Source organism: Rattus rattus, chromosome 10, assembly GCF_011064425.1.
Source record: "Rattus rattus isolate New Zealand chromosome 10, Rrattus_CSIRO_v1, whole genome shotgun sequence".
Lineage (NCBI taxonomy): Eukaryota > Metazoa > Chordata > Mammalia > Rodentia > Muridae > Rattus > Rattus rattus.
The window spans coordinates 50,426,342-50,441,864 of record NC_046163.1 but is presented as its reverse complement, the minus strand read 5'-3'; the positions used below and the strand labels follow the sequence as shown (position 1 = coordinate 50,441,864).

Sequence of the window (15,523 nt, the reverse complement as noted above, 5' to 3'; positions counted from 1 at the left end):
TGGGAGAGTTATAGAAATCACAAGCAAAGGTGAGACAAAGTCCTTTATTAGAAAAGATATCAAAATCCCAGCCCCTGCCCCCTAGGTCAAGACCAGAGGAGTCATTCCAGCACTTGCAGGAAATGCCTAGCTAGGGGTTTCCTCTTCCAGACAGCTTCTCAGGAACCATCATAAATAGAATAAATATTCACAGAGGTCCCAGGAGAAGCCAGGTCACTCTTGAAAGAGCAATGTCCACAGACGAGGAAGGGACGTGGGGTCCAGCCCTGCTCCTAACCCCAGGGGCAGAGGACTCCCAGGATTTGTCACATAAAATGACATCAAAGATTCACAGTCATAAGCCCTGACAGGTGGCCCCTAGAAAGAGGAACCTCCAGGTCTAGAGGAGCCCAGCTCCAATCTAGTAGTGAGGAGAGGTCCCTGCCCCCTAGCACAGCAGTAAAGTCCCTCACATCCCTCAAAGCAGTGAGGAGCAGAGGGTATGAGGAACTCGACCCCTCCCACTTAGTTTCATGATTACAGTGGGCAGAGAAGAGTCAGTGTGAACCATGGGGAGCTGTGTGGTTGGCAGTAGGCAGAGGGCCAGGCCTAGCTGGGGGCCGGCGTTGCAGCATCTCCTGACGGAAGGCCTGGGAGGAACCTGGTGGGTATCGGGGACCAGAGGGAGCCCGGGGACCCCGAGGGTCAGTCCCAATGTCTGCAGTGATGTTGGTGTAGAGAGGACCCAGCTCTCTTGCCAGCAGTCGGTATGTTAGTGAGTTCATTCCATCTTGTGTCCAAGAATTCTGGGTACGGACCAGGAGGTCAAATCTGAGGGTTAGAAGTTTTTTGGGTTTTTTTTTGGTTTTTTTTTTTTTTCGGAGCTGGGGACCGAACCCAGAGGGTTAGAAGTTTTAAGACTAAGGTCTAAAAGGAAGAATCTGGAATTTAGGGACATTTAAAAGTGCCCTAAAGAGAAAACCCGGGTTGGGGAAGCTCAGTGGTAGAGCGTGCCTAAAGGAAACGGTCCCCAGCTCCAAATAAAGAACCAAAAAAAAAAAAAAAAAAAAAAAAAAAAAAAAGAGATCCCAAGAATCCACTAACAATCCCCTCCCTACCTGTGGGGGTTTTCCTCATTTCCTTTATCCCCTCTGTGCTTCACCATCTTGTAGTGTCCCACAGAGGTGGGTGGTCGGGAAATCTTCATCCCAGCCAGGCGAACCCTGTGAGAAAAGCGAAGGGATCTTGGAGGAGCTCGAGTGGAAACTGCTGCTGTCAGTGAATGAGAAAAATAAACCCACTGAGGGAGGGATGGCCTGGACTGGGGTACACAGGGGGCGATGGCATAGGCTGGGGCACACACACAGCGATTTTACCTGTCTGACAAGGAAGAATAAATAAATAAAAATTGCCAAGCATGGCAAGGCGGGACAAAAGTAAACAGAAAGAAGGTAAGGTTGGCTGTATCTAAGTCTGCAGGGCCTGGTGCCAGGTGCCCTGGGGCCTTACAACAACTGGCAATGGTAGACTTGTAACTTTGGCATCTGCTTTCTAAATGGCTCCTAGACGCTGGCTGTGGAGATGAGAAAGGGACCCTTTTGTCTAAAGTATGGAAATAGCGGACCCAAACTCAGCCACCTCGGTAGAAGTGGGGCTTACAGACGCTAAACACATACAACTGACCACCAGGCTGCCTTCCCAGCCCAGTGAAACATTCCTTACCTCTAGCCTCCACTGAACCGTTTCCATGTGTAGTGCATTTGAGCTTGATAGGCTGAATCCATCCCCTCCCCCACCCGTTTCAGGAGTGTTAAGAGAGGAGTTGGCATTATGCAAATAAGTCCCCCTCACACCCCCAAAAAAGATGGGCAGACACTGGTGGTGCATGCCTTCAATCCCAGCACTCTGGAGGCAGAGGCAGGTGGATTCTGTGAGTTCAAGGCCAGCCTGGTCTACGTAATGAGTTCCAGGATAACCAGGGCTACATTACACAGAAACCCTGTCTCATAAAATCAAACAACCAAAAAAAACAAAAACAATTGGGGTTATATGGAGAACCCTTTTCTGTGGAAGCCTAGCAAAACAAAGAACTAATAGCTCCTTCCTGAGATCTAGAATTCCATATTCCTTATCTCCAATTGATCTTGTCCCCTTTCCCAAGAATATCATCAACCAGATCTACCCAGAAAACTGAAATTTTGACAGAGCAGGCAGGAATGGGCAAAGCCTGTCTCAAGGAGATTAGGCCAAAGGGAAAAGAATGGATTCCATGCAGATCCAAAAGAAGTCTGACCTGGTAGCAATGTCGTCATCCTCGCCACCCCAGCCCCAGTATTCATTGGGGAAGCCATTCATCTTCAGGTACTGGTCGGGAGTGAGTGCTGAAACTCCGCCAAAGTACTGGGGGTACGGAAGGCTAAGGACAAAAAGATCCTTTCGGTTCACAAATTTGAACAGACATCCCTACCCACAATCCCCTTTGCTCTCCTCATACCACAAAGTTGGTTCCCCTACTTTCTGAGGACCTTCCATGCCCTCTACCTGTATCCAAACTTGTTCATGGCGACAGCAACATGGCGGGGTCCCCGGGGGTCACACACATAGAGGTTATGGTCATTTTCTGGAAGGAGGTCCACATCGTGTAAGAACAAGCAGTCCCACTCTTCGTCACGAAGGGCTTCCCTGACCCCTACGTTCAGCAGTTTGGCCCTGTTAAACGTTCCATTTCCAGCCTAGAAGATAATGAAGGGGGAGCAGGCTGCGTGTGGACCCAGTAAAAAGAACATCTAAGCCGGTATGGGGACCAGAGAAAGAAGAGCGAGATCAACCACTGAGCATGGTGGTACCTGACTAATTCTAGCCCTCAGGAGACTGAGACAAGATTCTGAGTGGATTAGAAATGGAAGAAGGGCTGAAGATGGGGCTCATTTGGTAGAGTGCTATCTAACATTCACTTAGCCCGAAGCACAGTCCACGTGAAACCGAATGTGGTGGCATGGGCCTGTCATCCCAGCAGTGGGAAGGAAGACACAGGAGGAGCAGAAGTTAAAGGTCATTCAGGTCCTCCTCAGCTACACGGGACCCAATCTCAGAAAACAAAACCAACCCGAACCACTTTTTCTGATTTAGTTATTCAAATTAATTAAAACTTTTCTTACATATCAGCGTGTGGCCTGACATTTAGTTTCGTTGATTGCTAACAATCACATGCGATAACTGTTAATTGGCTTCTGCTCTTTGCTTCATGTCTTGTCTCATGTCAGAGGGACATCTTCCTCAGGACAATGTATGTCAGCAGTTGCACAACTAGGAGTCTGGAGAGACGGCTCAGCAGTTAAGAGCATTTGTTGTTCTTGTAGAGGACCCAGGTTCAATTCCCAGTACCCACGCAGTTCACATGGTTCACAACCACCAGAAACTCCAGTTCCAGGAAACTGATGCCCTTTTCTGACTCCTCAGGCACCAAACATGCATGTGGTGCACATACACATATGCAAGCAAAACGCACGCGTGCAAAATAAACCTAATAAAATGTTTTTGATTAAAGAACAAGTATTTTGAGCTCATCCTTGACCAATTCCAAGTCTGCACAAGCCGCTCAACAAAGAAAAAAAAATCATAGAAAAATATAGGAAAGTAGGGATACCCTAACAGAATAAGCATGGGTCTAACAAGGTAAGAAGAGAAAGGCTGGGTGCTTCTCCATTATCTATCGTCCACCATTTTACAGCCACCTCACAGACCCATTAGATGAAAGAAGAGGCATCTGAGGCTCCCTCAGCATTAAGGAAGGAGTAGGCGGAGCATGGGGTACCTGGTGGATGACATAGATGCCATAAGCAAGCTGCTGGCGCTGCAGGAAGGGGTGCAGGTGATAGAGTAGCAGTCGGAGGTGGTGCTCCCGGGCACGGTGGGGCACAATTATGGCTGTTCGGGAGCGAGGCTCACATCCTGCAGGACGGTACCGGCCCCCTGATTCCACCCGGGGATTCCGCTCCACGATCTCTGCTAGTGATGGCACTGGGCTAAAGGATACTGACACAGGACCCACTGTTGGTAGGGAAAGGCAAGTTCAGAGACTGGAGGCACATGGACACAATGGGGATCAGAATCTGAGAACAGCTTCGGAGAAAACAGCCTGGTTCTGAGCTCAGTTTCGCAACGGCTCCCTCAAAAGTTGAACAAGCCTCGGATTTCCTTTCACGAAGACTCTTCCTGGAAGCCCAAGGCTGCAGGCAGGCTCTACCTTAGACTAATAACGTTCTTATTTTAGGGATCGATATAAATTTCTCTTGTCCCACACTGAAGCTTCAGGAGAAGACCACAAAGAACTACCTAATTAAGACAAGACAAGGGAAATAATTTCCACTCTAGGACACGAAGAGCCCATAAAATGGGCGGGCAGTGGAAAGCTTGTGACCCAAGAGCCTACCTCTTATCTTAATTCGAAGCCCACTCCATCACAGCATTGGCCCACCTTAGAGTCTGTTAGCCTAAGTCTCACTTCACCCCCTCCACCCCACCCCCGCCCAAGACTCCCTACCCCCAAACCTTGTTCTCTTCTTCCCTTTCCACTCACCTAAGAAAGGCGATCTTTCTGGACAGTCAGGCAGAACTTGAGCTAGAGGAGCCCCTGCAGCTCCAGGGGCTCCAGGCAGGTGACTGAGGTTACTATAGACATCATGGGGATGAGAATAGTCGAATGTTGGGCCTGGATCTCGACCAAACAGGGCACTAAGACTTCGGAAGCCCCCTAGTGACAGATACATCATAACTGCCAGTTGGGAGCCCACAAGCAGGGCCAGTGTGCAGGGCCTCTCCAGCAGCCTCCGCAACATCTCGACCTGAGGGCTAGGTAAGAAGTGAAGGGACTTCTGGAAGCAAACAGGAAGAGAGCAAGCCAGAAGACAGACATCAGCAGGTAGAGATGAAAGTGCGGCCAGGGAAAGGGAGAAAAAACAGGCAGAGAACAAAGTCACAGAAAGGAACACTGGTGTGATCAATCAAAAATAAATAACAATAAAAAAAAGGTGACCAACCACCAAGCAAGTTTCATCCACTTCCCCCCCAAAACCACTCCCACCAGCTACTCTGTCACCACCCTCAAGAAAGCTTACACGAGTCCAGTCCCAAGTCCGTTTCAGAAGGCCTTTTAGAAAAGACAAAAGGAAAGACACACACGCACCTGTGCTCAAGCTGTCTTTTTCCGAATCATGGGGGCTCCAGGAGGTCCCCGGGGAGCAGAGAAATGAGGCATTATCTCAAATTTCAACTGTCACAGAGGACAGAAAACAAGCATCCCAACAGCCAATCTGGGACCAGCGGGAACCAGAAATGATCAAGGATAACCAGTCACCTGTACGACAGAGTTTAGGAAGAAACAACTTTGCCATCATGTCAAGTGAGGGAAAGTGATTGGAAAAAGAAAAGATCCTAGGTTCTCAGATTATCTTCAGTGTTATAGTATCAGGTCTGTAACTAACCCTCATTACTCCAGCAAAAACGAGCTTGTTTGGGAGTGGGGACAGGGGAATGAATGAAGGCACAAAACCAACAACAACAACAAACCGATTAGAGAGGCAAGACATCCATAACGGGACCTTGGAGTGGCAAGAAAACAGCAAAATAGGGAACAGGTTCTTTCTGTTTTTTAAGTACCAGGGAGTGCCCCCGCAGGTGCAGGGTGCTCGGTCACCTGGGAGCAGCAGGCAACAGCTCTGGAGCGTGACCGGGACAAGGGTGGGGGTGGCGTCCTCTACCCTTTCCACCTTTCTCCAGTCCTAATGGGGATGGGGAGGAGCGTTCCAGGTGAAGGGACTCGAGAGGAAGGGCTGGGGCAGGATCGGCCCGCGCACCCAGGCCGGCTCACCTGGAAGGGCGTGGTCGGTCAGAGCCTGGCGCGCGGAGGGCAGGGGATTAGAACCCCATTCTCCTCAAACACGCCCATCCCACCCCTGTCTCTTGTGCTTGCCCCTACCATGCAATGTGAAGGCAATCGGCCCGCGTCCACATTTCCACCCGAGACCCTGTCCGTGCTCAATCTGATTTTTTAGCCTTGACGCAGAACTTCTTCTCCCCCCGACCTCCTAAACCTTTCTCTGAGGACTCTCTCTCCGTGGTCCCCAGCCCACCATACCTGGTCTGCTTCCCGTCGTCACCGCCACCCGGACAACCGGGCAAGCATCGCTGCCGCCATCTTGGAAGCGGGCGCTGGGGGCGGAGTCTGACGTCACGGGGCGTAGCCTCTGGGGAGCCAGGCGCAGGGGCCCTCCCACCTCCAAGCCTGCCAGTCCTTAGTTGGTGACCCGTACCGCGGAGATGCACATGGGTGGTCCGTGGGAGTCTCAGCTCCCGGTGCTTCCTCTCTACGTCGAGGCCTCCTGACGGGTTCACCTCAGTTTTAAAGACAGCAGCTCAAAGCCCTTATATTTCAGTAAAACTGAGAGACACTTTCTAATATTTCGGACTACCTCAACTAGCCATAGGCTGAACTCTTACCCTAGTGTGTTAATGGCATCCCCTGTAGCTTAGTGCTACTTAGTATCGAAGTTGTTCCTTCCTAAGGCTACTGTAACATGTATTTTGTATCCCCATGGTATATCTCACAGGCCGTGAAATGGAAGTTAGTTAACAGTGAAACATATAGTATGAAGGGAAAGGCTCTGATGTAAATATATTTTCCTAGATATTAGACTAAAACGGACGCTACAACGATGTATTTAATCCTGTGGCTTCTACCAGCCCTAGCTTACTGTTTCTTAGAAACAAATATTCTTCTCTGAGGAAACAATAAGACCGATTACTTGCAGTGTGTCTGCCTCAAACAGAACACCTTCTGCGGACGGGGTGGGGGTGGGGCGGTGCAGAGGGGTCACATACAAGCAATACAGCGCATGATCGTGATGACCCAGAAAGAACACCTCACTTATGTATGTTGCGATGCCGGCAGGCTTTTCAAAAATAGTCATGTCTAAAGGGAAACCTGAAAGACTTGTCTGCAGCATTTAAAAATTGCTTTAAAATTTGTTCTCCTGCAAGTTATTTTACAACTTTGTATAGGCAGGTGAGTTGCACTCAAATTCTGTCCTGTCTAGTAAACATCACTTGGAGAGAGAAAAAAAGTTTGTCTCGATTTCCTCCTTTAGTTTTATATTTCTCATCTGTAAATATGTGTTCTGTAGAGCCAGTTCCTTAAGGAGTTAAACACTAGAAACATATGTTCCTTTTTTATATGGCTAAAAACAATTCTTCTTTATCAAATGTTATACACACTGTGCTGAGCCCTCTTTTTAACTAGATCTTATCTTCCGCCCTATTTTGGGCCTGCCTTAACAGTTTTTGCCAGAAAGAATCCTACCAGATAGATAAGCAAGTGTTGTACCAGCATCCCCTTGATATTTGATCACCACCATCTGCCTGCAGTAAGAATTCTGCCAAGTCAGTTTACCAAGCATCCCTCTGTAAAAGTATCTTCTACTTTCTGTTCTGATTGTTGTCTCAGAGGCTTACTGCCTCTGTCTGCTAACCTAGGCCTAGTCCTGTTAGCTTCTAACATCTGTACAATCTAATCTAGGCCTAGAATGTTTTCAGTCTCTGAGACTTACTGCTGAATAAGCTCGCCCCTTCCTAGTTCTTTCTAAACTCTGGTGTAACTCAGCTGTTCTGACTCAAACTCCTCTCAGAGCTGACTGATTTAAATTGGCTTCTCTTCTCGGCCTCTGACTGAATAGCTCTGTTTGGCCTCATACTGACTTTGGCAATATGTTTTAATCTTCTGGCTCCTTCTCATTCTCTGACTCAATCTGTCTTGTGTCTAGCCTGTTCTCTCTCTGCAACCTGTCTCTGTACAACTGTCCCAGCAAAAACCGCCTCCTTCCTCTCTCCTCAAGGAGCTTCCCTTTCCTCTCTCTTCTTCTGACAGTTATGAGGTGTCCTCCTATTCTGTCAGATCGTTCTCTGGTTTGTCACTTTGGATGCTTTCTCCTACAAACTAACTTTACTCTCATGGTTTGGGGCTCAAGGTGTGTACTAAGGGCATGTCTGTATACAGAGGGATTGAAGGTGTGTGCTAAGGGTGAGCCACACCACAAATAGGAACAGATTATTCCAATAAGCAACACAATCTCGGGGTTCACGGTATAATCAAATATCCTGCAACATCCCTCTACTTCTTGACGTCATTTCTAGGCCAAGTACACATTTAATTGACCATTGTCAAATTCCACTGTTAGCCTAAAGGTTATTCTGCTGGCCTGCCTTCAGGGACCTAGCAATTGCCAAAGCTGCCAGGTGTTTCTCTCCCTGGCCCTCCCCTCCTCCCCCCTCCTCCTCCTCCTTCTCCACCCTCATGGCTCCGTTCCCAGGTCCCTACTCCTCTCCCCTCCCCCCGCCGTAAACCCCCTTTATACCAGATCTGTTGCATGGCATAATTACTCAGGGCACACCTTGGCATGGGTCTGCCAGGTACCCTCTGGTGTCACTACATTTTGTAATACCCATAACCCTGGCCTTCCTGCTTCCCTCATCTTTTTTCCTCCTATAATCCTGAATGAAGTCTCCCTTACTGTTTAAGTGTCAGAATATAGCAAGTGTGCATGCTGAGATCTGAGACTGGAACACTAAGCAGGTTAGTAAAATATCATAATTATGGGAGCGGGGATGACACAACAGGTAAAGGCAGTTGCTACCAACCCTGAAGAACTGAAGTTGATCCCTGCAAACTACCTAGTAGGAGAGAACTGACTCCCACAGGATATCCTTGGACGTCCACACATTTGCATCATGATACATGTGCCCACATACATATACACAATAAAAATAAATAAATAAATAAATGTTAAAAAGCAAAAATCAAGTAAAAAAAAGACTATAAAGCTCTTAAAAAAGTTAATGGTACTGAGGGTGTAGATCAGTTGTTGGTCATTGTTTTTGTTTGGTTGGTTGGGTTTTGTTTGTTTGTTTGTTTGTTTTGTTTGTTTTTGTTTTTTTGGAGCTGGGGACCGAACCCAGGACCTTGCGCTTGCTAGGCAAGCGCTCTACCACTGAGCCAAATCCCCAACCCGTTTTTTTTTTTTTTTTTTTTTTTTTTTTTTTTTCTGGAGCTGGAGACCAACCCAGGGCCTTGCACTTGCTAGGCAAGTACTCTACCACTGAGCTAAATCCCCAACCCTACTTGCCTTGGTTTTTTGACAGGGTTTCTCTGTATAACCATGGCTGTCCTGGAACTTGCTCAGTAAACCAGACTAGCCTTGAACTTTGAGATCCACCTGCCTCTGCCTCCCTCCAGAGTGCTAGGATTAAAGGCATGTGCCACCATGCCCTTCTTCACCAAAATTCTTAATGCTCTTTGCCTTTGAAATTGCTCTGATCACGACTTTCCTCTGGTGGAAATGTGGAACATTATCAAAGTGGTTAAGATGGGAGCTGGGATTGTATGTCAGTGGTTATTGCCTTAGCCTTGGCAAAAAGCCAGAAGACAGGAGGCAAGGGGACTTATGTGGGCAGTTATAGAAACCAACAGTGAGATAGAAGTTATGCAAAATAATGTATTATTAGATCTGGAGAGAAGGCTCGGTGATTATGAGCACTGTTGCTCTTGCAGAAGATCCAGACTTGGTTCCTAGCACCTTCACGCAACAGTTCACAATCATCTGTAATTCTAGTGCCAGAGATCCAAAGCCCCTCTTCTGGCTTCCAAGGACACTAGACGTACACACGGTGCACATATATACACACAAGCAAAAAACTCATACAGATAAATAAATATTTTTGTTAAAATAACAGAAGGTGACTGGGTGTTGCGGTGCAGTCCTTTTATCCCAGAGCTCAGGAGGCAGAGGTGGGTAGAACTAGGTAAGACCAGGCTGGTTTCCATAGTGAGCTCCAGACCAGCCAAGGCTATGTACATGGTCTTAGGTATCTAAGTAAGTTCAAAATGAGATAATATTGCGTTTGAGTACAATGCTGGCTTTGAAAACCGATGACTTTGCGGCTGACCATTTGGCATTCTGTCTTTCATCTGTAAAACAAATCCTGTCCTAAGATTTGTGGTGATTATTGAGAACTAAGAAAAGTGCTAGTAAGTAGCACATTTTCTATTCTAAACATTAATGATGAACACAAAGTAGGAACCGAGTAGAAGCTCTGATGTTTAGCTCTGGGCTTAGGTTTTTGGGGGTGGGGCAGTCAAAGGACAACTTCGTGGAGTTGATTCTCTTCCACCTTTATCTTGTCTGGTTAATGTCCTTGGTAGCAAGCGCCTTTAACCCACTGACCCATTTCACTGGCCTCACCCCTGATTCTTCTGGCTCAGGGAGTGGGGTGGGGGTTGTCAGTTTGTTTGATTTATTTTGGTTTTTGGTTTTGGAAGGGGCTCACTTTTTCAGCAGAGTCAGTCTTATACAGATTATTGGTATGTGGTTTTTGTTTTGTTTGTTTTTTTTCAGGGAATCCTCTCCTGAGACTGCTCTACTGGTGCCTCATTCTTTCTGTTGTGGTTGCTTTTGTTTCCTTTGGTTTGTTCTGAGGCGGGGTCTCAGGTAGTCTGGGCGAGCTTGGAATTCCTGGCCCCCTTGCCTCTCACCTTCAGTGTTGATATTACAGACGTGTGTCGGCAGACTCAGCTTGTTTCTCTGTTTCTGTTTCGTCTCTTTGAAGCAGGCAGTGCCATCTGGTCTGGTATTCTGCCTCAGCCTCTCGATTTCTGGGGATGATTGGCGTGAGCCACTACATCTGGCAGAGAGGGTTCTATTTTTGCAAAACTGACTTTCATGATATTGTTGTCGTTGTTGTTGTTGTTATTATTAGCAGCAGCTTGTTTTAGGTGTGTGCATGTTTGTAGATGTACTGAGATTTTGGTTTTCTTTATTTTTTTTAAAGATTTATTTATTATATATACGTACACTGTAGCTGTTTTCAGACACACCAGAAGAGGGCACCACATCCCATTACAGATGGTTGTGAGCCACCATGTGGTTGCTGGGACCTCTGGAAAAGCAGTCAGTGCTCTTAACCTCTGAGCCATCTCTCCAGCCCCCTGGTTTCTTTAAAACACACACACACACACACACACACACACACACACACACACAGAGAGAGAGAGAGAGAGAGAGAGAGAGAGAGAGAGAGAGAAAGAGACAAACATTATAGGAATATGTTTTCAGTTTTTTTTTTTTTTTTTTTTTTTTTTTTTTTTGAGCTGGGGACGGAACCCAGGGCCTTATGCTTGCTAGGCAAGCGCTCTACCACTGAGCTAAATCCCCAACCCCATGTTTTCAGTTTTAATCCCAGGTGTGGGGTATGGGGCTGCTTCACAGCAGGTGACAATGCTTTGCCTAGAGCTCTAGCAGGGACATGGTGTTGCCAGCTGCTGCTGGTTTCTGAGAGTGTGTGACATTTGGAATTCTGGAGACTTTTCAGAGGATATATAAATGCTAGGGCCCTGATAGAAGGGGCTGGTTGCTGTTGGTTGCCGTTTATTAAGCAGTCGTGCACAAAGAAGAAACAGCAACAAGAAATTAGATATCTCGAGGGCAAAGATCAAACTTCCCCCAAGGACCCACACTCCTGATCAGCAGGAAGTAGTGTAACGATATCATCACCCCTGTCCTACCCTTGACTTTATCTGGGGATTTCTTTCTCTCTGCCTCCCCTCTATCCTTCTTTCTCTTCTATCTAGTGTTAAGGAGTTGAAAGGGGAGAAGAGGGGTAGAAAAGGGTGGAAGAAAAAAAGAACCCACAAAGTAGTCAAAGTCTAGCTACATGTAGAGGCTATTTTAGTGAAAAATTTGGAGTTTTTTTAAACCCAAATATTACAAGAATATGTTTGTGTTTTAATCCCAGGTGTGGGAATACGTGGCTGCTTTGGCACAGCTGACTATGATTTGCGTTGTGCTCTATCAGAGGTGTGATTTTGCCAGCTGCTGATAGTTTCTCCAATTGGGTGGCATTTGGAATTATGAAGTCTTTCCAAAGGGTAAATGCTAGGGCCCTGTGAGGTAGGGTGGGTGGGTTTTGGATGTGGTTTGTTAAGTAGTCGTGTACAAAACAGGGAGGAGAAGGAAGTGGGAGAGGAGGAGGAGGGAGGGAAGGAGGAGGGAGAGGAAGGAGAAGGGAGAGGGAGGAGAAGGGAGAGGGAGGAGAAAGGAGGGGGAGGAAAGGGGGAAGGAGAAGAGGAGAGAGGAAGGAAAGGGGAGAGGGAAGAGAAGAGGGGAGAGGGAGAAAGAGGAAGAAAAGGAAAGGGAAGAAGGGAGAGGAGGAGGAAGAGGGAGAGGGGGGGAAAGAGGAAAGGAGGAGGAGGAAGAGGAGGAGGGGTGGAAGAGGGGAGGGGTGGAAGAGGAAGGGAGGAGGAGGAAGAGGAGGAGGAGGAGGAGGAGGAGGAGGAGGAGGAGGAGGAGGAAGAAGAAGAAGAAGAAGAAGAAGAAGAAGAAGAAGAAGAAGAAGAAGAAGAAGAAGAAGAAGAAGAAGAAGAAGAAATAGAAATTATATACCCTGATGGTGAAGATCAAACTTACCCCAATGAACTCAACATCCCCAATCAGCATGAAGTCGTCTGATGATAACATCACCTCCCCTTCTGACCCCTGACTTTATTCAGGGAGCTCTTTCCTTCCCCTCTATCCGTTTCCCCTCCTATCTAGTGTTAGGAAGTTAAAAGGGAAGAAAAAGGGGTTGGGGATTTAGCTCAGTGGTAGAGCACTTGCCTAGCAAGCTCAAGGCCCTGGGTTCGGTCCCCAGCTCTGAAAAAAAAAAAAAAAAGGGAAGAAAAAGAGTGGAAGGGGGTGGAAGAAAGAACTCACAAAGTAGCTACAGGCTATAAGGCAACTTTGGGCCTTGTTCCTTAGGAGCTGTTTACATTGTTTTTTTCAACTTTTTAAAAATTAGATTGAATTTGCATGTGTGAATGTTTTGTTTTCCTGTCAACACATGCCACATGCATGCCTGGTACCCACAGCAAACCAGAATAGGTTATTGGAGCCCCTGGAACTGGAGTGACAGGTGGCCATGAGCCACTTGGGAGTGTTGGGAATCAAACCCCAGTCTTCTGCAGAAAACAGCTGGGCTATCTCTTCAGCCCTCATCATTATGGTTTTACTTTTATGTGTGTGAGGGTTCACTTGCCTGTATGCCTGCTTGTGTGTGTGTGTACTGAGTGCTGCTTGGTGCCTGGAGAAGCCAAAGAGGGCGTCAGATCACCTGGAGTCCGTTACAAATGCTGTGAGCTGCAGTGTGGGGGCTGGGAACCTAACCTGGTCTTCAGAGCAGCTAGCTCTTTTTTCCACATCAGATCTTCCACTGAAACCTGAGATTTACTGTGTAGGCTAGGCTGGCTGGTTACTCTCAGGTCTACCTTCCCAACTGCTAGGATTCAAGTACATTGTATGGGCTGGAGAGATGGCTCACTGGTTAAGAGCACTGACTGCTCTTCCAGAGGTCCTGAGTTCAATTCCCAGCAACCACATGGTGGTTCACAACCATCTATACTGGGATCCGATGCCCTCCTCTGGCACGTAGGTGTGCATGCAGATGGGTAGAGCCCTCAGACACATAAAATAAAACCTTACAAAACCAAGTGCATCATGGTATGCACCTTACCAACTGACCTGCCTCCTGGGATTCTTCTTTGCCACTTTTTACTCTTTTCCGGAGCTGGGGACTGAACCCAGGGCCTTGCGCATGCTAGGCAAGCGCTCTACCACTGAGCTAAATCCCCAACCCCTTCTTTGCCACTTTTTAAGACAGGGTTTTCTTGTTTGCTTTTGTTTGGTTGGTTTTTTTGAGACAGAGTTTCTCTGTGTAGCCCTGGCTTTCCTGGAACTGACTTTGTAACCAGGATGGCCTCCAGCTCAGAGATCCACCTGCCTCTTCCGCCTTTTAGTGCTAGCAAAAGAGGTGTGCATCACCACACTGGCTTGAGTCAGAGTCTTCTTTCGTAGACAGGACTGGCCTTGAATTTCTCAACTTCCTGAGTGCTAGGATTACAGTAATATGCCACCACACCCAGCCGGATTTTCCCTTATTCTTGAGATTCATTTCCCCTGCTCTCTCTCCTCTCTTTCTCTTCTTCTCATCCACTTCTCCTGGCCCCTCCTTTTTAAATTATTATTATTATTTTAGATTTATTTATATATGAGTACACTGTAGCTCTCTCCAGACACACCAAAGGAGGACATTACAGATGGTTGTGAGCCACCATGTGGTTGCTGGGAATTGAATTCAGGATCTCTGGAAAAGCGGTCAGTGCTCTTAATCACTGAGCCATCTCTCCAGTCCCCCTTTTTTCTTTTATGAATATTTGTATATGCATTATCAAGAGAATGTGCCTAACATGTCTCTATTAAGGTGTGGTGTGTGTGTGTGTGTGTGTGTGTGTGTGTGTAAAATTTTACTGTTTGTAAGAGCTTATACGGCCTTTTGTTAAAGACTATAATGCTTAATGCTTGCATAAATATACTTCCACCCCCCTCTCCTTCCCAAGACTAATTAAGAGCTCAGAGCCTGTCCCCATATAAGGTCCTGTCTGGGGATGTTGTTGAACATTGTTGCTTCCCCACCTCCTCTGACTCCCCTTTTTCTGAGCATATTTAGAGCTGATGGTTTCCTCCAGCTGTCAGCTGGTTGCTCTTGCTGCCAAAGATTTTGGCTTCTCCCTCTACTCCCCTCCCCCCACAGCAACAGTCAATGGGGAAGGTATTCAATTGGCTCAAAAGCATCATCCTCATAGCCAATAAAATGTTAATCCTTTGAGTCCATGCCCTCACCCCTCCCTCCCTGACAAGCTCTGACCAATGAGATACTGCTTTATCATTGTCAAGGGTGAGGGGACAGAGAGAGAGAGAGAGAGAGAGAGAGAGAGAGAGAGAGAGAGACTGACTGACTGTTTGGGAAGAACAGAAGTGGATCTAGAGTTCATGTAGAAAAACCAATGCCGGGGTTGGGGATTTAGCTCAGTGGTTAGAGCGCTTGCCTTGCAAGCGCAAGGCCCTGGGTTCGGTCCCCATCTCCGAAAAAAAGAAAAAAAAAGAAAGAAAGAAAAAACCAATGCCCATTCTCCACAGCGGTCTCCAGAAACCCTGGCTATCCCACAACCACCACCACCACCAAAATAGTGATTGGACAAAAGCCCAGATTTCCTCTGCTCTAACCACAGAAGTGAGAATGTCAGAGGCATGCAGGAGGGGGGTTGAAGAAATTGATCCAAATCCTGAACAGCTACAGTCTCCTTCCCAGCTCAGATGAATTCTCATGCCTGGCATTTGCCATCTCATGAAACGAGATGGTCTGAACTCTACCTAAACTTCTTTAGGGAACACGCCCCTTGTCAATCGTGAGCCACCATGTGGTTGCTGGGAATAGAACTCAGGACTTCTGGAAGAGCAGTTGGTGATCTTTTTTTTTTTTTTTTTTTAAAGATTTATTCATTTATTATATATAACTACACTGTAGCTGTCTTCAGATACACCAGTAGAGGGCACCACATCCCATTACAGATGGTCGTGAGCCACCATGTGGTTGCTGGGAATAGAACTCAGGACCTCTGGAAGAG

General features: G+C 47.1%; 1 protein-coding gene across 3 annotated transcripts; it reads right to left on the bottom strand.

Moving 5' to 3' along the window:
• Positions 1–19: 19 nt before the first annotated feature.
• B4galt3 (beta-1,4-galactosyltransferase 3) lies at positions 20–6,198 on the bottom strand. Of its 3 annotated transcripts, none has more exons than XM_032915016.1 (8): positions 6,116–6,198; positions 5,165–5,335; positions 4,559–4,853; positions 3,794–4,029; positions 2,521–2,711; positions 2,273–2,395; positions 1,098–1,202; positions 20–810 (listed from the first exon to the last, which is right to left on the bottom strand). In XM_032915016.1, exons 3-8 carry the CDS (start codon positions 4,815–4,817, stop codon positions 537–539), a joined length of 1,188 nt encoding a protein of 395 aa, XP_032770907.1. In that variant the 5' UTR covers positions 4,818–4,853; positions 5,165–5,335; positions 6,116–6,198; the 3' UTR covers positions 20–536. The 3 variants fall into 3 exon arrangements, with proteins under 3 accessions (XP_032770907.1, XP_032770908.1, XP_032770909.1); XM_032915017.1 differs by having other exon boundaries at positions 4,559–4,850; XM_032915018.1 differs by lacking the exons at positions 5,165–5,335; positions 6,116–6,198 and having other exon boundaries at positions 4,559–5,124.
• Between the last annotated feature and the right edge of the window lie 9,325 nt (positions 6,199–15,523).

Excerpts from the sequence above, each read along its gene's own strand:
- B4galt3 (XM_032915016.1), bottom strand. The coding sequence starts at position 4,817 with ATGTTGCGGAGGCTGCTGGAGAGGCCCTGCACACTGGCCCTGCTTGTG. Across the intron at positions 2,396-2,520 it reads ATGAACAAGTTTGGATACAG|CCTTCCGTACCCCCAGTACT; the intron begins GTAGAGGGCATG and ends TTTTGTCCTTAG. Across the intron at positions 811-1,097 it reads AATGAGGAAAACCCCCACAG|ATTTGACCTCCTGGTCCGTA; the intron begins GTAGGGAGGGGA and ends TCTAACCCTCAG.